At 41.1% G+C, this 22,338-nt stretch overlaps 3 protein-coding genes across 5 annotated transcripts; 1 reads left to right on the top strand and 2 right to left on the bottom strand.

Annotated features, from left to right (window-relative positions):
• The first annotated feature begins 43 nt into the window (after positions 1 to 43).
• On the top strand, positions 44 to 6,770 carry LOC136439926 (glyoxalase domain-containing protein 4-like). 2 transcript variants are annotated; one of them, XM_066435598.1, is made up of 10 exons: positions 44 to 206; positions 478 to 527; positions 1,326 to 1,446; positions 2,268 to 2,412; positions 3,154 to 3,204; positions 3,449 to 3,528; positions 3,905 to 3,991; positions 4,584 to 4,697; positions 5,029 to 5,115; positions 5,980 to 6,770. In XM_066435598.1, the coding sequence occupies exons 1-10, from the start codon at positions 117 to 119 to the stop codon at positions 6,043 to 6,045; spliced, it is 891 nt and encodes a 296-aa protein (XP_066291695.1). In that variant the 5' UTR covers positions 44 to 116; the 3' UTR covers positions 6,046 to 6,770. The 2 variants fall into 2 exon arrangements, with proteins under 2 accessions (XP_066291695.1, XP_066291703.1); XM_066435606.1 differs by lacking the exon at positions 478 to 527 and having other exon boundaries at positions 81 to 206.
• LOC136439908 (2-Hydroxyacid oxidase 2-like) lies at positions 3,833 to 14,490 on the bottom strand. Its single transcript, XM_066435576.1, has 8 exons — positions 14,382 to 14,490; positions 12,967 to 13,650; positions 11,239 to 11,390; positions 10,133 to 10,419; positions 9,387 to 9,584; positions 8,423 to 8,581; positions 7,852 to 7,921; positions 3,833 to 7,191 (listed from the first exon to the last, which is right to left on the bottom strand). The coding sequence occupies exons 2-8, from the start codon at positions 13,104 to 13,106 to the stop codon at positions 7,124 to 7,126; spliced, it is 1,074 nt and encodes a 357-aa protein (XP_066291673.1). The 5' UTR covers positions 13,107 to 13,650; positions 14,382 to 14,490; the 3' UTR covers positions 3,833 to 7,123.
• A 111-nt stretch (positions 14,491 to 14,601) lies between these two features.
• Positions 14,602 to 22,166, bottom strand: LOC136439893 (2-Hydroxyacid oxidase 2-like). Of its 2 annotated transcripts, none has more exons than XM_066435562.1 (7): positions 21,797 to 22,166; positions 21,301 to 21,452; positions 20,338 to 20,621; positions 19,343 to 19,576; positions 18,323 to 18,481; positions 17,392 to 17,461; positions 14,602 to 16,679 (listed from the first exon to the last, which is right to left on the bottom strand). In XM_066435562.1, exons 1-7 carry the CDS (start codon positions 21,934 to 21,936, stop codon positions 16,612 to 16,614), a joined length of 1,107 nt encoding a protein of 368 aa, XP_066291659.1. In that variant the 5' UTR covers positions 21,937 to 22,166; the 3' UTR covers positions 14,602 to 16,611. The 2 variants fall into 2 exon arrangements, with proteins under 2 accessions (XP_066291659.1, XP_066291652.1); XM_066435555.1 differs by having other exon boundaries at positions 20,338 to 20,627; positions 21,797 to 22,164.
• Positions 22,167 to 22,338: the final 172 nt, after the last annotated feature.

Genomic DNA, 22,338 nt, shown 5'->3' with positions numbered 1-22,338 from the left:
CTTCACCTTTGAACTATAGGTCACTGACCTGTGGAGGAAAATAAAGTTGACGGAACTGTAGATCTATAAACGTGTACGCGTGTGAGCGAATTTACTTGTTTAATAAAGGGGCTAGCATGGCGGGGCGACGGGCACTTCACTTTGTTTTCAAAGTCGGAGACCGAAACAACACGGCAATATTCTACAGAGACATACTGGGCATGAAAGTAAGTGAGCTCATGTTAATATTATGTAATTTATGCAAATAACTTAGCATACTAAGGAATTACTTATGATGCATGACTTGCATATATCAAGAAAATGTCCTTAGTATAATGTCCTTGCATAAACTAATAACTGCAAGTAATACAGCTTGCATTTAAGGTATCCATAATTTTGACCGTAAAATTTTCCATTCCATTGTTTCCATTCCATTCTTATTACATGTAATATAGATTGATGGAAATTTTAAGAATTAAGAAAAAAACATTTTTTCAGGTTCTTAGGCATGAGGAGTTTGAAGAGGGATGCAAGGCTTCTTGCAATGGGTAAGTACAATGGTCTGTAGGCCTTTTTCTGTGAAGCATAGCATGTCCCCGTGGCGTAAGTACTAGTACAGTAGTGTTAACGCAACCAGGCTCCCTCACAGGCATACACGGGGCCGCCGGCTTTACGTCACCATCTGAAATGACACAATACAATCCCTAACAACATGTCCGAGCTGTTTTCAACCTTAGGATCGAACTTGGGCCCGAAGATCCACAGAATTTGATCCAGATGGCAAAGCAGCGGAGTTGACACGTTTACCACTTGCACCACATGTTTCATCCTCATTCACTCATAGTATGGAATACTAGAACAATATGTATGATAATATATTCATTCAGACTAGTGCTGTGTACCTAAACCCGTGTTCAGGTTGAGGTCCGGATTTAGATCCAGAGGTTCAGGTTCAGGTCCGGCCTTATAACCCTGAACCCATGGCATGTGTTTGCTAAAAAATTATTTTTCTTAGCTTGTTAAACGTAAAATTGCATATTGGCATATACATGTATTTTACATGCAATTTGAAAACTATATTAGGCAAAATTATATACAGTCAGTAGCAAACACAGATATCACTGTATAAACACAAGAACAGCAATGATTTCATCTTTTTCCTGTGCAAATTTCACGATCTAAGGATTAGGTTTAAGATGGTTTAAAACAAAAAGGAGAGTATAAGCGAGAGATTTTTTTTTCAACTCCGGACTTGTATCCAGACGTTTAGATTTTTTGGACTTGAACCTAAGCGTTAGGTCCAGTCTGGATTTAGGTAGGCAGACATTGTCCATCCTCTGTTGCAGCCCGTATGATGGCAGGTGGAGTAAGACTATGGTGGGGTACGGTCCAGAGGACAGCCACTTTGTAGTGGAGCTGACCTACAACTATGGTGTCAGCACCTACAAACTGGGCAATGACTTTCTGGTCAGTAAATTACCACTTCTTACAAATCTGTAAGCATCGTAGATGATTTACATTTTAATGACATTTGCATATGTTTCTTATGAGTTAGTGTCCTTGACATGGTCAACCGGTTTTCCCAGTGAAGAATTACTACTTTTTTAGTAGCGTTATATTCGCTTTGCCAGTTAATTTTAGTGATGCTAAAGAAGAGTGATGGATGTCACTCGAAACGTTCGAAATTAAGTCTTTGAATGTTATCCAGTTGTAGAGTTTGAATTCTCTTAACATATCATAGATGAGGGTCTGCAAGCTCTTTTCCTTAAAACGTAAGCAGCCGATTTTGATTTCCCATGATTTGTGGGGAGAGTCGTCTTATGCACGTAATTTGTAGCATTAGGCAACCATATTTTGCGTACTTTGATACGTCTTTTTTTTGGGTGATACGTAGCTATAGGAGGTTCTGCTGAATTCAGCGTAAGACGTTGTCGTGATCCCCCATGCAGACCCCCATAGACAGATATTTATATAGTTACTCTCACTTCAGTTTCTTCTGAAACCGTTCCATTACTCTACATTCCCCACTTGTTTTTTTATTGAACTTACCTTAACCTAAATTTCTTCTTCCTGCTTTCTAACCCTGCTGTCTAACTGTCTAACAATACAAATTTGGTGCCAATTGGCTTCCTTAGCATGCTGAAGGTTAACCTGACTCATCTTAGTGAAGAAATTTCCCTGGGGAAAGTGTAGGCCTTGTAATTTAGATACATATTTTACACACACTGATTTCAGATAGTATGCCATGAATATTGTATTTTGCATGTCTTTCTCCTCACAATATATAGGGCTTGACAATCAAGTCAAAAACTGCCATAGAGAATGCAAAGAAGCACAACTGGCCAATGACAGAGGAGGAGACAGGGCGCTACGTGACCCAGGCCCCAGGAGGGTACAAGTTCTACCTTCTGAATGAGGACCAGCCCAGTACAGGTCCAGACTCTTTGTTTTTGTTTCTCAGGCCAAAGCAAGTAAATTTTATTGATGGCATCCTCTACAGACTCCAATTCTAGTGCAGAGGTGTGAACAAAAAAGACTGGCCAAAAACAAGGAGATCAGAGATTTTAAAAAAGAGGCATAAACAATCTGGCAAAAATCAATGCGCTTGTGGATGTCAACAATAAAATTTACATGGTGTGGCCTTTAGCTTGACAACTCCTGAGTGAGGACTTGTACCTAGAATTTAGAATGTTGAAAATATTTCTCGAACATCTAGATTGATTGTGCTCTTTTCTTTGTGTGGTTCATTGCGGGTTATGACATGTCGTGGTTTGCGTATTGATAACTGTTTGTGTGTGTGTGTGTGTGTGTGTGTGTGAGCGTGTGTGTGAGCATGTGTGTGTGTGAGCGTGTGTGTGTATGTGTATGTGTGTGAGCGTGAGCGTGTCTTTGTGTATGTCTTTGAGCATGTGTGTGTGAACGTGTGTGTGTGTGAGCGCGTGTGTGTGAGCATGTGTGAATGAGCGTATGTGTGTGAGCGTGTGTGTGTGTATGTGTGTGTGTTTATGTGTAAGACAAATTATGTAATCACCTACCTAACAGCACACAACTTCAGACTTGTAATTGAAATGTGGTAAATTTTATGCTGACTAATTGGAAAAGCCATATTGATTAATTAACTAATGGTTGAAGCCATAGTAATTTTCAAATACTGATTCTGTTTTTCCAACTCAGACCCTGTACAGAAAGTTACACTAGCTTCATTCGACTTACAGAAGTCTGTGGGTAGGTACAGTATGTACATTTGTATGCTTTATTTCATGCATTGAATGACTCTTTATATTACCACTTGCAATTCAAAAAGGTTTTAAGTAACAAAACCAAAAATTGTACATTCTTCTCTTGCATGGAATTAGACAATGGTTCCTATTTTCTGTTGTTATTATTGGTGTTAATTGGTGTTTAAGTATTGATACATATCATGAATTGCTTAGATTTGACTGAGAGCCGCTGTAATTGTTCCTTACAGATTACTGGTCCACACTGTGTGGTATGAAACTGTACAACAACGATGGGAAAATGGCGATCTTGGGGTATGGTGATAGCCAGGTCTGTGTTCACATTGCTGTTGCCTTCTGCAAGTGGTTTCAGTTACTTCTCATTGGTATACTTAATGGCTTCCTTTTTAATCTTGAACTACATTTGTTCTAAATAAGTCTGAATACAAATGGTTTTGAGTATAATCTTTTATCTGCAATCTATGTTCTAGAAATACACTTGCAAGTGAAGAGAGTTATGCTAGTACTATAGGCTGCTCCCAGGTTCATAAGATGCTGCATAGTCTTTTTCCTGCTTTCTGCATAATATGTTAGTGTCATTATACTTAGTTCAAATGAGGACAAACAGATAGCTATAGTTTCAGGGATGTGTTATTGGTTGTAAACGATTCATCGGTAGTGTCTAATGAAAATTCTTTCCTCTTCAGTGTAAACTTGAACTCCAAGATGTTGCCGTGAAGGTAGACCACGCCACGGCATTCGGGCGGATAGCTTTCTCCTGTCCCAGAACACAGGTAACACAGAGTTGTTTGTTTACTTCCTATAAGAGCCATAAACAAAACAAAACAAATAACAAAACAAAACATAAACTGGAGGACAGGAAAAACGCGAGGAAGTTTTGGATCTGTACTTGGTTGTTGTCAGTTACAGTAAACCGCATAGAGCTGTAGATACAAATGTATGATTATAAAGTAAATTCAGATTCTGTACTTCATAAAAGAATACTGAATCAAAGAAAGATTTCTTAATGTTAAGATATAAGTGGGCTCCAATTTAAATGAATTCAATTATAAAACTGACTTTCCATTTCCCTGTTGCAATGTGAACATTAGGCCAGACCTATTTAATTTCTTGGTTAACAGATTTTTTTAAATTTTAGCACAAGGACATCATTAAAACAGAAAGCTAGGGTGAAACTTGCACCTGACCCTGTTGACTCCCTGAAACTGTGCACCAAAGTATAAACTTTCCTCTGAGATTCTGTTTTCATGTTGATTTTCCAATCTAGCATTTTTAAATTCCGTTAACCATTGAAGAAATTAAAATGGTGTGGCCTTAAAAAGTAAAGAATAGAACCCATTGTTCTCACATTTTTCTTTTGTTCAGCTTCCTGAAATTGAGGGGAAGATGAAGTCAGAGGGTCAGACCATCTTAACTCCACTGGTCAGTCTGGACACTCCGGGGAAAGCCACTGTGGAAGTGGTCATTGTGGCTGACCCAGTAAGTGGACTTCATTTTCATCACTCCTATAAACGTTTGTTGTTTTTTATGCCCCAGTCACACATAGCCAACCATGGCCTCCCGACCTTCTCCACAGACCATGGTTGGGAGTTAAGCCCCTGTAACACAATGCCAGCCACCGACCTTCTCCAGACTGTGGTTGTGAGTTAAGCCCCTCTCACACATAGCCGACCATGGCCTCCCAACCTTCTCCAGATCATGGTAGCTCAAGTGAGGAAGGTCGGGAGTTGGTTGGCAAAAAATGACTAAGGAAAGGAAGGCTTCTATATCTGTAGTATTCTGTGACTTACAGATTGTTTTGTGCTTGCAGGATGACCATGAGATCTGTTTTGTCGGAGACGAAGCCTTCAGAGAACTATCCCAGGTGGACCCTAAGTCTGACCAGCTCCTAACTGATGTATGTAACATCATACCTGTATCACAATGTTCTCCTTTTTTTCTTTATTTTCAAGTGTAATTACAATTTCTGAATTATTACAATTTCTTGGGCTATGTAATTGTCAGGGTACAGATTTTAATCTGACAGAATCGCCATTTGGACAGATCACAATCAGGATGCTGTAAATGTGTTAGGGTGATTAATCTCCAAGCAGATCCACGCCGGGCGCCGGGCTGATGAACCCTCCCTGGCTGACTGGACCCTGCCGGGCTGATGAACCCTCCCTGGCTGACTGGACCCTGCCGGGCTGATGAACCCTCCCTGGCTGACTGGACCCTGCCGGGCTGATGAACCCTCCCTGGCTGACTGGACCCTGCCGGGCTGATGAACCCTCCCTGGCTGACTGGACCCTGCCGGGCTGATGAACCCTCCCTGGCTGACTGGACCCTGCCGGGCTGATGAACCCTCCCTGGCTGACTGGATCCTCTCTGGCTAGCATACTACGATTTTCGCGCCCGGCATGGATCTGCTTGGAGATTAAGGGTGATGTCCTATTCATAAATCCAGAGTTTCAAGTCACCAGCAGAATTGATCGCAATCTCTAGCAGATTGCAAACTCTATCCTAACAAAGTATTTATTCCTTATTTTACAGATGATTTTTTTAATGACAGTACTAAGCATTGGCAACTAATTTTAAGAATGGACAATGTAATACTTTTTTCTTTACTTGTTGCAATAATGTTTTTCTTTATCTATTGCTTTTAGGCATCTTTCAGACAGTTTTGCATTCGTTTAGATAGAACAGTTGCAATCAAGGTTTGTGTTAAGCTGACGATGACTTTTGTTATCCATTCTTCCCTGTCTGTGTTGTGTACATACAGGCCATGGCAGCAGACAAAAGCGACGAATGGTTTGCCAAGCACAACAAACAAAAGGCATCGGCATAAACGTTGGGGAGGGGAGCTCCATCTCCAGATGAAAGTTGTTCAAGGTCGTAGAACACAGTATTTATCCGCGACCCCCAGAGTCTATGATGCGGGTACAAAAAGTAGTATTCTTGGGGTAGAAAGCCGCATGTGACAGGAATCCATGTATTAACTGTGCTGTGTGGTGTAAGAATATGTCGGCTTCTAGACCGTATGATTTGGATTGTGATCGTTTTCTATAGTTCTTGTATGAATGCACCTTCTTATGCAACTGCCTCTAGGGGCTGTCGGCTGCAGTTCAGTGACCTCCACAGGGTGCTGTTTCAGAGACAACGTTTTTTGAATTATTCGTAGGTTGCACTACCCTAAACTCAAACATATTGGCCGCGTATGTAGTGATGCATAAAACTTATTGAAAGATCCTCACAGACCAAGCCTGCCACTTGTTTATGTCAAGCAAAAACCCAGGCGTACTGGCTTCCAATGAGGTACAGTACTGTTAATGCAGAAATGTTCGCAGTGGTTTTATGTGTACGGTTTTTGCTTCCGTCAAGTTAAATCCCTGCAAACTTTAATGCAGTTATAGTATCTGATTGGTTGACGGCTGTCAATTACTAACGCATGCACAGTGATGCATAAAGGCCAGTAACGGCCATTGCTTGACAAGACAAGATGAAAAGACTGTACATTTTACTTCAAATTATAGATCCAAGATATAAGGAATAAAGAGCATTAGGTTTTGTGTATTTGATGTGGTGTTATTTAGATTTCTTGACTTGTACTTGACAGTTTTTCTTAAGAAAGCCTTTTAGATGTAGTCTGAGCGATTTCAGCCCTTCTGGTAGCATACCTCCGCTTCAAAAGCCGATTTTGTGACCGTGGATTGAAATAAGATACCATTATTTCACTTAAAATGTAATGCTGAGTCGGAGTCAGACTTGCGAGCCTGTTTACAATCACTGTGCTCTTACTTAGGCCATGCTGATTTGATTATGTGGATGGCATCCTCTGTGAACCTCCTTGGTGAAATCAAGCATTAGACAAATCCGATTTTGGTTGAAGCGAGAGCGCTGTCTAGCGGAACCTTAGTGCGCCGCAGTTACATTCTGCTATATTGGCTGGCTCGAACCACCATGGCCGGCACGATATCTGCCAGTCTCGTACACCCTGTGTGGAAGTAAATGGTGATCAGAAATCACAAGCGTGTAACGGATGATAATTTACTGTGTCTACTATTCTACATATATATTCCACATAATATGTAACAGTTGATGCATAGCACAATAAAACGCTGGTTGCCAAACAATTTTTGTCTTTATACTGCCATAAGAGCTTCTTATGATAATGAGTTATATTTGAGTACGAAAATTGGTTGTGTACAACAGAGATGTCACTATCAAGTTCATACTGAACACCTAGCAACCTTACCTCTGAGTCAGCAATGACAAAAATACCCTTGCATTTCCAGAACAAGCTGCTAGGAGGACGAAACCTATTCTTCCTTACATCAAAAAAGCTATCTGCCACCAAAAAATCATGTCGTAGCCAGTTAAAAAAATACAAAGCCCTGACGTTCTGCTGCAGTACTAAGGTCACACACACCCAAAACAATATCTCCATTTTTCGTGGAGATACTTACTGAGAAGACAAAGTGTTTACAAAGTACTACTGTCCAAAACCAAGCTGACAAAGATATGTATAAGGCTACTCTCCAAGCAGATGTTGATTGGGAAGATTGTGATCTTCTTCTCGATCACATGCCCAGTTTTCTGACAGCCAACTTGTCTTCCCAATCAACATCTGCTTCGAGAATAGCACAAGGCGTACCCGACAAAGCCATGGCTAGACTGAGCTCCTCCTTAAGAATGTTCAGCACCTTGGCCACGCCTTCCTCACCCTGTAGATAGACAATATCCACCAATATATGGATCCTTAGGTTTAAAATTTCGTTCGATTTGCAACTTATTTCCACTCCGATAGATCATGATGTGAAGAATAATGTATCATTCAACTATTGATAACATTTCAACTCCACCATTTGTAATACTTAACAAATCACTGTGCACTTTCAGAAAGTACTAGTGCTAACCTGTTTCATAAAAAAAGTAAAACTAGAAATGACATGTGCTAACAAACTACAAGAATCAACTGAGCAACAACACATATTTGCACGATATAAAACAAGAAGACAATAAACATGCTGATCAATACAATTATTTTTCAGTGCCGTGGACGCGTGGATTTGATTTTACACAGTAGAACTTGATTTTGTATAATAGAACTTGATTTTGTACAATAGAATGAAAAGGAAACATACAACATTACGACTACTGCTACTATACACGCCTTTCGAAGCTAATATGGAAACTTGTATCAGAAGATGTTGAGAGTTACTTACATCATAGCACAGCCCCCAGATCACAGGTCGGCCGACAAACACAGCCCTGGCGCCGAGCGCTAGGGCCTTGAGAACGTCTGTTCCCGTCCGCACTCCACCGTCTATGTACACCTCTAACTTATCACCCGCTGCCTGCACTATCTCAGGAAGGGCTTCTATCTGTAAATACAATAACAGATTCTGAAGTGAATGACAATAGATTTCCTAGCAAATTTTTCAACGTAGACCCCAATATAAATGCATGCTCTCAAGGTGCGTAAACAGGCGGAGAAAAAAGTTACAGGCCAGCATGGTTCTTTGTGGAAGAAGAGTTGTTATTTCTTCCCATGGGTTCAACATTTGGCTCTGTCAAAAAATCGTAGCCTCCTTCACAGGCCCTCTATGTACGGTAGGCGTATTTTTATCCTCATGGAAAATGGACTCCGAGGTATTGTTATTGATGTGTGCGCGTGTGTGTGTGTGTGTGTATGTGCGTGTGTGTGTGTGTATGTGCGTGTGTGTGTTTGTTTGTTTCTTTGTTTGTTTCTTTGTTCAGGTCAATTATGGTTCTCCTGGCGACTTTCCTTGGCACTGCAGCAGAACTAATACTGGTTTAGGTCCTCAGTGCCGTACGCCTAGAAGCCAGACCACGTTAAACGCGCGAACAGAAAACAGCGAAAGAAAAAAAAGCCGATCGCGACCGCACCTACTGGAAGGGCTGCGAAGGACTGGAGTTGATCAGTTGAAAATTCGGGTAAGTCCAATTTCTTGTGTATGAAATCGCAGTTTAACTTTGTTACATGAGGCTTATTTCGTTGGGTATCGTACCGCATGGTCGTATTGAATGATAATGAACCCATGAACATAGACGTGAACTAGACCCTAGCCTGTGTTTACACAAGCTCTCTGGCGTAGATTATATAATCAATGACCCCTCCGGTTAGAATTGGGCCGGCCGCTAGGAGTGCGATTTAGTCAGGCTTACCGTTGCAGGCACGCCGTCCAGCTGTCTCCCTCCGTGGTTGGACACCAGGATCCCGTCCACCCCGTGTTGTACGGCCAGTCGAGCGTCCTCCGCGGTCAGGATGCCCTTAAGGATGATGGGTAGACTACAGATGGACCTCAGCCAGGCCACGTCCTTCCAACTTAAGGCGGGGTCGTGGCCGCGATTTCTGGCGTGATCCTACACGGGGAAGGTTACAGGTTGTTTCGCTACATTGTCAGTTCGATACAGTACATTTCGCTTCACGGCAAGTCGTTTCGCTACATGGCACAAAGTTATTTCGCTACATGGCACAAGTTGTTTCGCTACATGGTACAAGTTATTTCGCAACACGGTACAAGTTGTTTCGCTACATTTGAATGTTATTTGTCTAGATAGACTAGTAATATCAGAAATGGTTTTAGTACAAACACGTGTTGTCAATGAATGAAATCGGACACCCGCGGAAACTCAAATAAAAATTGTAGGCCTATCGCGCCTGCAAACACTGTTCCTCTTCACTACGAAACACATGTATCGCCGCGTATCACAATCCGTACGCTCAGAAAAGGCGTAAAATTCACGCGTATTTGAAATAAGTTTATGTCTTCTTGAATCCCTACTCACGCTGTATGAAACGTGACCACCGTCCGTATGAAAATGATCAGGCTCACACCTTCATGCGGCCTAAACATTTTCCGCGGATGTCTGATTCTATTCATTGACAATACGTAAGTAACGCTTCTCACCTGGACGACGTTCTTGCCGAGGTTGAGAGGCTTGAGATGTGGAGGAAGCTTGAACCGGTACCTGAGTTCCTGGTACCTTCTTCCCACACAGGCCACGTCTACTGTCACCACTAGTGCGCGGTACCCGGCCCGCTCCACCCGCTGCACCAGCGCCTTGGTCAACTCTCTGTCAGGACGTACATATAGCTGGAACCACTTCAGACTCTCAGGGCTTGACTTCATGATGTCTTCAAGAGTGGAGTTGGAGGAGGTAGATGATATCATGCACGTCTTAAATCGAGCCGCGGCTATAAGGAACATTATCTGGTTAAAGAGGAACGTATTGTAAAATTTGGGGACAAAATTGGAGATTTCAAAAATCTACATTCATATTCACATTTGTAGCCAAAAGGGGGGTTTATGGTAAGGTAGATAAAGGTACAAAAATGACCGAAAACAGCAACTTTGTTTTTCATATTTTGATCGCGATCAAAATATGAAAAACAAAGTTGCTGTTTTCGGTCATTTTGTACCACCTTTGCACCACCATCATCACCATCATCATCATTTCGGGCGTGTTCACCTTCTCTTTCCCGACGTCTCGGTCATCCCGAGGAGGTTTTAACCTAGCTTCCTCTTCACCATAGCGATCTTTAGGTCATCAACACGCAGCCCGACACCCGAGTTCTGTATCTTAACCCAAAAGACCTAGATGACTTTTTTGCAGAGCAAGGAGGGCCCCAAAAGTTGCCCTGAACTGGAGGCCAGCAGGAAAGAGGAAAAGAGGCAGACCAAAGACCACATGGAGGAGAACAGTGTCAAACGACCTGGCGGCCATGGGCATGTCCTGGAGAACTGCTGAAAAACTGGCACAGGACAGACCCAGATGGAGGGAACAAGTCATAGCCTTATGTCTCAGAAGGGACGAAGAGGAAAAGTAAGTAAGTAAGGAGGGCCTCCGAAAGGCGACCCGCGCGCGTTGAAGAAAGACCCCATACTTCATAACTAGCTACTCGGCCCCGAAATTTGAGTTGTGCCTTGCGCTGTGTCTGGGTGAGGCTGAGGTCGAAGGAAAGTCCTGGATGGTGTGTGACAGGGGTATAAACTTGAAGACACGTAAATAGTACCTTTGGCTGCCCCGAGGTCACCGTAAGGGGAGAAGAGCCCGAGGGCGCCCATAGGACTCACTCCTATCGGCATGTCCACGGCACGGCCCAGGAGAGTAGTGGACAGGTCCCGCGATGACACGTCACGGAGAAACCTCGGCCGGAGACGGAGTCTGTTGGTTACAATTTGTTAGGCCACAGCAAGTGAATTATATGGATGACATCATATCACTTAGCTCATTGATTTTTCAGCAAAAACTCTAACTTTTGTTCCCTCCAGAGATGGTCATTAGTTAGTCTCTACCAGACTAACTACGCCAGGGTTTCAATTGCAGGCTCCGTAATGTGATCTTCACTGTGGACTGACTCTGCTGGCTAATTATTCCTTTTTCTGCCGAATTCTATGATTCATACGCCCGTAAGAGGGCCTGGTGGAGGCTAGTCATTAGTACCAAAAATGGTAAAATATGTCATGTGGTAGCGTTTGGCTTGGCAACAGAAAGGAAACGGGACAAAATATAAAGCCCGACAAAAACGCCTAAAAAACGTCAAAAACCAGCCGGAGCCGAACCTCTGCTTGGAGAGTAAATTATGACGTTGTGTGAGTTGCTGCATGTGCCTTATTTGCTGAAGTTGAGAAAATATATGATGCAACAGCTAAAGTTTGCACAGTGTCACGACCGGCGTTCAAAGGTTCATGCATATATTCATGTTCCAGTTAGAGCTTAAAGATAACCAAAGCAATTTTAGGGCAACAAAATGGGGGGAAAATGCTGAAGTCTTTATGGTAGTGACATTTACTTACATTGTTTAGCACATTTGCGTAATAACTTCATACTTTTAGGATTTTAAAATCACGCAATATCGTGCCGTACGCCTTAGTTTCGGGAGCCTACAAAAACTCTGGGAACGATTTTTAGTGAGTTCTCACATCACAACATGTACAGCGTCGTATTTTTCATCATGGACCTTGCTATACATTGTGATAGTGTTGTTTGAACTAATCATGTTTATCTATTGAACTTCTCCATGAAAATGGATGGCATGACGACACAGGTGTACCCCACAGGGATCACCCTTTCAAGGCCGCCATGCCGACATATACAAAATTATACACAAAGTTATTAGTTATGTATAGAAATGACTAAATAAATTGACTGCTTTGGTTGCCTTTCAGAGGTCTATGAGCGCCCCATGACTAGCATTATATACATGTATCAGTATCACGGACATCAGTGCCCACGATCTCAATACATTAGAACATCAATACTGTCTCAATCAGTGACGTTTGTCCCGAAACCAGTTCTATGTCCCAGTACCTAGATACAATTTACTTTTTACCTAGATATACCACGGTGACGTCGTCGGCACTAAAGGCTTGTCGGGGAATGACATGTTTATTAATTATAATACGGCCTGGCATTTTGAAGACCTCAGTTTGAGCTAGAATCATGTAATAATAACCGCCATTAGCATTAATCTACCGGGTTACATAAATGCAGCAAATTGCAAACGGGTTGAGAGATCTCTAGCGCAGCACCCCCAGGTATACACAGTTTAGATATACAGGAGTGCATACTGTGGGATGTTGGGTTGGAGATCTGTTTGGACGTACCTTTTCATGCAGAGTGGCGGAATTATGTATACCCTGGGGGAATTATGTTAGTAGATGTTACACACACTACACACATGCTTTGTGTCCGGTTACTACACGTACTATCAATGAGAGTAAATATCTTCTTGCCTCACCTTTTGAACGCCGCCTCGTTTTCTTGTAGTGTTTGGCACTCCCCGGCACCATTGCTTGAGAAACCGCGTTCATTCCTGCCCATGTGAGCCAAGGCGTACTCCTCAAGATCCTTAACGCACACCATGGGATCAGACGACATCGTCTCTGTGTCTTCCTGGCTGCCTTGAGATCAGACTGTGAATAGACTCACGGATTGGTTTCAAACATGACCCTTGTGAGCACACACCCATGCAAACAGCTGTTGTTCACTTTGAGTTGTACAGGGGGCGTTCCTACTCATGCGACCTTCTGGCGCAATGGGCAAGTTTATTGGACACACTGGCGTGCGGTGAAATAATAAAATACAAATATATATTTACAGATGGGGAAAAATTTACATGAATATACAAACTTACAATAGACAGGCAGACGGGAGTATTTTCATCTGGTGCTTTTAGCTCTGCCTGTTTTTTCAATGGAAGAGTCCAGTTCTTTAAGGTTAGTAGGTGAAAGGTGAGGAACACAGGCCACTATTGGACTTTGAACCTACAGTGGGCGAAAAATTGTTTGGTTCAAATAAGATAAAATTGTTTATCTTATTTTGCACCATAAGAATAAGAGATGGAATATCTCATACCTCAGTCTAAAATATTTACCACCGTTCTTGTGAATTTCTTGTTTTATTCATTATTGTGAATTTCAGGCTTAGAGTCCATTCCGAGTCACCGCGAGGGTTTTATAATAATATTTGTAATCATTTTGAAAAATTTCTAATAAAAGAATATCTGACTGACAATAGTTCTAAATTTTTCTAAAAGATCAAATACAAAAATATGAATTTATTTGAATTTGATTAGATGATTTAGAAATATTTTGAAAGTAACTGCACAAAAACCTCTTTATTTGTAATAATTTCTAAACATATATGTGATTATCTAACTTTTAGAAATATTAACAAAAAATGGTAGAAAATGGTTAACAATGGTAGAATGGTGATTGCCCCCATAAAAGTAGGTGCTAATCTGGCCCTTCTGTCTGCCTTTGTACATCTTTAGACTTCACTGCAGGACACCGCTCAGTCCTTTGTGGAAAGCATTCTTCCCTAAACTTCGCAAGGATGTGTGAATTACTTTCTTCCCAGCCCTCTGACCTATTTATAGAGATGTTACAAAGAATGGTAGAAAATGGTAAGAAATTGTAAAAAAATGTAAATAATGGTAGAATGCTGTTACCATTATTTAGAAACCATTGTAAATATCATATTCTACATCATGAATATTTCTTAAGTTTTAGAAAACTTAAGAAATATTTAGAAAGTTGAAATCACATTCAAAATATTTCAAAAGTATCAAATCTCTTACACAAATAATAACAATAACTTGAAAATAGTTCTAAATTATGACAATAACAACCCTCGCGGTGACTTGGAATGGACTCTATTCTGTGTATGAATTTTTTTGCCACTCTACGCGACCGACTTTCGACCCAGGCCAAGCCAACCTTTCCATCCTGCCAGTTTCCTGTTTCACAATCCCATCTTGTCACTCTACAACATTCAAATAACTACAGACACACACCAAGACAAACAAACACACACATCGAGTTCCGTGGAGGTAAGAATAACATAAAAGCCAAAATAAATCATGTGCAGAAGGTAAAATGTCAAGTGGTTTATTCTAGCGGATGATAACTACATGTATTAACAATAGGAATGAAAAATAATCATAATAGTTTAGGTTACACAAAGATGCATTCAAAACATTGGACAGTTATATCTACAATTTGAAAGCAATAGGAACAGTGATATCTGTATACAGTAAATAAAGGCCAAAAATCCAATAACCAATTACAATACAGAGAGGCTAAAGAAATTATGTACATGATATGAACAAATAACAGAATAATACATAGAAATGAGTCTTGTATGAGATTATGGCAATTTCTATGGAAGATACACATGAATTGCAGAATATCTTTGGTGCATCTTTGACCAAAAGCCTGAATGGTAAAGAATTGCACATAATTGAGAATAGTGAACTGCATTTCTTCCGATTTAGGTATGTTGTAACATCACATCCTCCTATTATCAATAATAATTAATATCATATGCAGAGCCTCGCCCATGGCCCATACAATGTACCTGATGGGGAGTCTCTGCTAAACCAGGCTGAGGTTTCCACTTTTGTGTGCGTAACCTCTAATCAGCTCTCAGCCAATCAGAGATAGGTAAATTACCTAAGGAAACATTTAAGTGATTCTCTGATTGGCTGACAGCTGGTTAGAGGCCATGCCCACAAAAGTGGAAACCTCAGCCCGGTTTAGCAGAACCTCCCTAAGGTATATTGTACAGGCCATGGGCGAGGCTCTATGTAGGAGAATGCAACATTACTGCATAATTCAGAGCCTCAGCATTTAAGCGATTCTCTGATTGGCTGACAGCTGGTTGGAGGCCATGCCCACAAAAGTGGAAACCTCAGCCCGGTTTAGCAGAACCTCCCTAAGGCTCTATGTAGGAGAATGCAACATTACTGTATAACTCAGAGCCTCAGCATTTAAGCGATTCTCTGATTGGCTGACAGCTGGTTGGAGGCCATGCCCACAAAAGTGGAAACCTCAGCCCGGTTTAGCAGAACCTCCCTAAGGCTCTATGTAGGAGAATGCAACATTACTGTATAACTCAGAGCCTCAGCATTTAAGCGATTCTCTGATTGGCTGACAGCTGGTTGGAGGCCATGCCCACAAAAGTGGAAACCTCAGCCCGGTTTAGCAGAACCTCCCTAAGGCTCTATGTAGGAGAATGCAACATTACTGTATAACTCAGAGCCTCAGCTTGAGGGCTAAGTAGTGGTCCTTTCCCTGGTTAGACTTTGGGTGATAACATATCATTTGAAAGCTCATTTATCGCCCTTGACAATGACATCTGTACTAAATTTGTGGCCAGGCAAATCTTCCATTTAAAGGTTGAACACTAGAGCTGACTATTTGAGTGCCTCACAAAACAGAAATGCTGAATTTTCCCAACTAACACAGTGTCTGACATTGGCAGGGGGATTTGGGGTAATTTCTGGGAGACCCACCATGAAATCTGCCATGGTGATCATTGCACAAAAGTATGATTGTAGCAAATGAGGTATGTTTTCAAATGATACTATACAAGGTACCTAGAATTTGAATGATATAACATGTAATGCTAATCATTAAAAAACAACGGACATTTGATCAAGGGAAGTCTTTGTGTGAATAATCACATAGAATCTATGTAGCACTGGTGCCCCAACCATGAATGTGTGACACTGATTATAAATAAGCTTTCCAATGATATGTAATCATTTTTCATAACACAAAGAACTTGATAGAGTATTCAAGGGGATATGATCGAACAAAGTTTCCAAACTTTTTGTGTTGAGTTTATACATAATTAGTAATTGATAATAATAATCTTTATTGCATTTTCATGCCGTGAGTGTTAATGCACATATGACACATGACACACATATACATATATATATAGTCTAAAGGACGTAAAATATTAAAACCTGGAACACTGAAATATTATATACTATTGTAATAAATGGAGTGACAATAACAGCCTTCCACATGTAGCTGCCGACATGTGACAATTATGACGACGATGATGATGATATGATTGACACAGAAAAGTAAAACTACAGTCTGCTGTATGGACTGTCTCGAACGACAAGATCAGGAGTGATATCTGCTATACTTCTACATCCTGGAAGATAAGAGAAGACAAGTTAGATGACTTGTTTACTTAAAAAACAAAATGATATATGACAGACGACATTGTTTTACAACTTATTGCTGATGTCTTAATACTAGCTACAGATCGCAGTCAGGCAGAATCAGTGATTCTACCTGTGAAGAGGTCGCGATTGTGATCGGAGTATCTATCAGTAGAGATCGCGATTTGGATCTCAGGCAGTAAAATCTGCATTCCTATCGGTACAATCGGCAATTCCACCAGTTATTGATATTGGCAATTCTACCAGTACAATCGGCAATGCTACCGGTCAGTACACTTAGTGATTCTACCAGTAAAATTGGCAATTCTACTTGAGTGTACAATTGGTGAGTCTACCAGTGCAATTGGTGATTCTAGTACAATCAGCGATTCTACCAATGCAATCTGCCATTCTACCAGACAATCGGCAATTCTACTAGTACTAGTACAATCCGGGATTCTAACAGTACAATCTACAATTCTACCAGTACAATCAGCAATTGTACTAGGTTATTATGAGATCCCGATCAGAGTCTCTGATCGTGGTCCCTACCAGTCGAATCAGCAATTCTGTTACATTTCAATTTCTACTGGACCCTGACATATACATCTATCATATATAAACATAAAGTGTCATAGCAGACTCTGGTAGAAGAATGACTCGGACTTACAACAATAGCAGGAATTTGACTGAATGACACACCTGAAAGAGCCATGGCTAGACTGAGTTCTTCCTTCAGGATACTGAGCACCTTAGCCACGCCCTCTTGTCCCTACAGGTAAAAATCAAGACAATACTGTAAATACAGAAATATTTGCGGTGGTTTTATGTTCGCGGTTTTTGCAGTGAACTTTCAGCGTGAACTTAAAACCACCGCGAAACTTTTGCCCACCTATGACTGTAGCGCTACTATTGTTTCAAACGTGAACTTAAAACCACTGTGAACACTCAATTTCCTCCCTACCGCGAAATAAAAACCAAGCGAACTTAATTGCATTTACAGTATTGTCGCCTGGATGCATTCTCAGACTTTTATTGAACTTCGGACTCATCACTTAATCTAATGCAATCAACACCGTATACCTTCTGACCCATGTTGCAGTAAAAAAAGGTGACGAGTTCAACAACACACAGTTAAACATTCATGATATCAATCCTATACATTTGACATACATGTATGTAGTAGGAAAATAAATTGCCTGCAGCTGAAAATGAAGCTGTTGAATTTCCCATCACAACTGTTACAACATCTCAATCTGTTCTTCTTGATGACTGTAACATTGTGATGAGATCACTTAATAAGTGTACGGTTAGATTAGAACATTGATGAAGGTTAGACATCCAGGTCTAGTAAGATACGCCAAAAATAGTTACTCAAGCAACTGGATAAAATTTTGAAACAGTCAGACATTTCAGACAGCATCTGCTGTCTTTCGTCATAAATGATTACAACAGGTTTTTCACGGTCATGATAAGTTCACAGTACAGAGGTGACCGTGAAAACAGTGAACATAAAGTTACAGTGAAAGAAACAAGAACTCGGATGGTTCCTGACAAACATGAAGAACTGTATCTTGAAGTTCCTAAATAGAGGTTAGGAAAACCTAATATGTTTTGAGGATGTGCAACTCGCCTTATAACACAGACCCCAGACTGCAGGACGTCCAATGAAGACAGCCCTGGCGCCGAGAGCTAGGGCCTTGAGAACGTCTGTTCCCGTCCGCACTCCACCGTCCATGTACACCTCTAACTTATCACCCGCTGCCTGCACTATCTCAGGAAGGGCTTCTATCTGTAAATACAATAACAGAGGTGAACGGCAATAGGTCATCTAGCACAATTCTTCCACGTAGACCGTCCATGCTCCACCGTCCATGTCCACCTCTAACTGATCTGCGTGTACTATCTCAGGCAGGGCTTGTATCTGTAAATACAACAGAAACCATCTTGATTGCATGAAATATCATAAAATCATACCCAGGCCGCAATAACTTATCGATCCAGGTGTTAGGACCGGTCCATACTTTACATGAGGAAATAGGTGTTAAGAGCCTTTTCCAAGGGCACAACATTGGGGCTTGCAAGAGATTTCCCTACATTGACAGTTACAGAAAGCACATGTTGCAGGAAGGCAATTAAGTGATCTAGAGCATAACAAATTTCTTTTCTTGAAACACAAGGTGGAGTTTTTTTAGCTATGTATAAGGCCATGTTGATTCGACTATATGGACGACATCCTCTGGGAACACTAAAACTGATGCGAGCGTGCAAATAAAAAAAAATGTTGCAACAAATAAAAGTCGCCTTCATTATGAAATCTACGTGATCAGGAAGGATAAACAAAACTAAACACACAGAATATGGTATACCAAAATATACATTCATTTTTTTCACTTTCAAAACGTCTTTGAATTTGAAATTGACTTTAGCACTCTACAACATTTGTATTTGTTTTCTGAATTTTGTAAAAGTTTACAGCATGTACTTTCTCATTTTGCAGCTGCATTTCATGATTTACAGTATGAGACTTAATGATTAAAAAATTTTCTTTTTTTTCCAAAGATGCCTGCATGGATGTCATCCAGATAATCAAATCAACATGGTCTGTTTCAGAATGAATGACACATGAACATAGCCGTGAACTAGGCTGTACCGTGGCAGGCACGCCGTCCAGCTGTCTCCCTCCGTGGTTGGACACCAGGATCCCGTCCACCCCGTGTTGTACGGCCAGCCGAGCGTCCTCCGCGGTCAGGATGCCCTTAAGGATGATGGGTAGACTACAGATGGACCTCAGCCAGGCCACGTCCTTCCAGGACAGTGCTCTGTCCGAGGACTGGTCAGGACCTCCCATGCCGTAGTCCAGGGCTTCATTTCTGTCTTTCTTATTCTGTGTTGGTGAGAAAACTTGCTCACTTCATTAACATATCTATTCAGAGTTTTGGTATAAAACCTAGTTCTCCCAGTTCTAAATTCCTTTAGTCAGTGACGAAAGATAGCGAATGCTATCTGAAACATCTGACTGTTTTAAAATTTATCCACTTGCTATATAAATATTAACTATTTTTGGTGTATGTCGATGAAGGTTTCACATCAAGGTAATATACAATATGCCAAATAACAGTTACTCTTACTAGCAGCTGGATATGATTTTGGAAACGGTCAGATGTTTCAAGTAGCATCCACTACTTTTCATCAGTTTCCAAAATCATATCCAGTTGCTTGAGTAACTATTATTTGGCGTATGTTTTGTGTATCTTATTACCTAGTTGTCTAACCTTCATCAATGTTGGTGGGAGAAGTTGAAGGGAGGAAAGTCATACTTGTGGCACTGAGAGTACAGCAAAGGCAGTGTAGTAATTATAGATAAAGGATGTTAGGTAAAAACATATTAGAACAATACAATGAATATAAATGAATGAATGAAACTGAACAAAGAAACGAGGGATATCCATGATATTTAGTATGCAGATAGCTTAGACAAAGATAATCCATAATGAAGTGCAAATTATGCAAATTGGGACTTGTATTTAGTGTTTTGTCACCCTTGACTAATCTTAGCCTGGGTACCGTAGAGCATTATGAAACCCTGGTTAGCAAGCGAAAAGATTGAGCCAGGGGTCACTATGGAGGATGGCGTCAAGGCTTCACCTGACTGAGATCAGCATTGCCTAAGTTGGCCACCCTCAGATGCGGAGGCATTGAGAAGCCATGTCTCAAGTCCGGGTACCTTCTCCCTACGATCGGCAGGTCCACGGTCAGTACGAGAGCCTTGTACCCCGCCCTCTCAGCTCTCCTGACAAGTCCCGCGGTGGTCTCTCTGTCGGGACGCACGTACAACTGGAACCACTTGAGACCGTCGGGGCTGGAGTTCATGATGTCCTCCATTGTGAAGTTGGAGTAGGTGCTGCATATCATACAGGTCTGGAACTGGGCTGCAGCTGGAAGGAGGTTTAGATTAGTTTTCTGGTTCAATACTAGTACAGGTACAGAGTAGCGGTAAATAAAACAGCCATCCTCAATCATTATAAAGGTGAGCAGAAGAAAGCTACTAAAATTCACCGTTAATCATATAGCCCGCCTCACTCAAATTCAATGTGAAGCGTTGTGGGTGTATTGTTCGTGAAGCGTACTTGGTTGCTTTAATTCAACGTACTAGCATGTTATCTGTTATCCAGGATTCATCGTTAAGCTTCATTGACAAATTCTTTGTATCGCGTAGTCGAACGGCAGATTGCCAAAGAGTCACAACAGATCACTTGGATGTATCGCTGTATGCAGCCTACCATGCCAATTGAGATACCAGAAATTTTATTCTAGTAGCATAGTGCATAATACCTGTATACAGCCTTTATGCAGCCTACTATGCTAATTGAGATACCAGAATCTAGCGTAGAGTGTTATGAAATATGCTTGTCAAATTAATGATTAAATGTTGCCGGCCTTCCTAAATTTACCGTTAAGTGTTGCCAGCCCTCCTAAGTTCACCATTACTAGTAAGTAATTGCCATCCCCACCCATCAAGCCACCCTCATGTTCGTCCACTGTTTGTTGATGAGGAATTTGACCAATGAGGACCTTGACGTCAATGACATTGACAAGATCAAACTGTACCTTTTGCTGTACCAATTTCGCCCTGCGAGGAGGCCAGGCCTTGGTTGGCTGTTGGGCTGATTCCGATGGGCATGTCTACTCTCTGTCCCAGGACAGTAGCGGACATGTCTCGTACCGACACGTCTCGCAGGAAACGTGGTCGGAGACGGAGCCTTTAAACAAGGTGTTTGTTTATATATTTGCACAACAAGAAAATAATAATACGATAAACGATAGATAAAAACAGGTGCAGCAGGAGGGAAAAAGCGTATGTAGCTTATGCTAGACCCTGGCCTCCTCCTCTATACTAATCAAAAGTAATCATAATTGATAATAATATAGCAATATGATAACGATAGATAAGGATAATCAAATAATTACTAGTAATGGTGTAACTTAGAATAAGATATTCAACTTAAAGACCTGAACATATGAGACTGCAAGTGGTCAATGTGAACAATGATACATTTCTTCCCCAGACCAAGGAGACCCAGACTGGCCAGAGGACAATAATTACCTTCTGAAGGCTTCTTCATTATCCCTCAGTGTCTGACACCCCTCCGCCCCTGCCGAAAAGAACCCCCATGAGTTCCTGTTGAGGTGTTCCTTCGCGTACTTCTCAAAATCCTTTAAACAAACCAGAGAATCAGACGACATAATTCGTTTCGTTCAGTTTAATACGAACTATAAAAGTATAATCGAGCCTCCTGGCTGAAGATTACGTTGTAACAAGGATTCTTCTTGTTTGCTTGCAGTTTTCCGTAGCTATAGTGTGCACAGATATTTACAAAGAACTTTAACTTCTATAGTCCAGAAGCTTGCTTGGGCAGGCCTTGAAAATTCTGTAAACTTTCCTTGAACTATGAACTTTGCAAGCGGTGATGTAATCTCTCAGCTGTCCTAGGAATGTCGCACAATATAAAAGGGGTGTGATGGTGCTCATAATTCATAAGATAAACAATATCAATCACTTTAAAAAACAATTAAGAATATAAATAGAATTAAAAGATAATATTTGTTTGTATTATGAATAAATATTCATGCAATTACCCTGTTTAC

Source organism: Branchiostoma lanceolatum, chromosome 1 (assembly GCF_035083965.1).
Source record: "Branchiostoma lanceolatum isolate klBraLanc5 chromosome 1, klBraLanc5.hap2, whole genome shotgun sequence".
NCBI lineage: Eukaryota > Metazoa > Chordata > Leptocardii > Amphioxiformes > Branchiostomatidae > Branchiostoma > Branchiostoma lanceolatum.
Note: the sequence above shows the minus strand (reverse complement) of the source record. Positions and strands in the feature narration are given on the sequence as shown.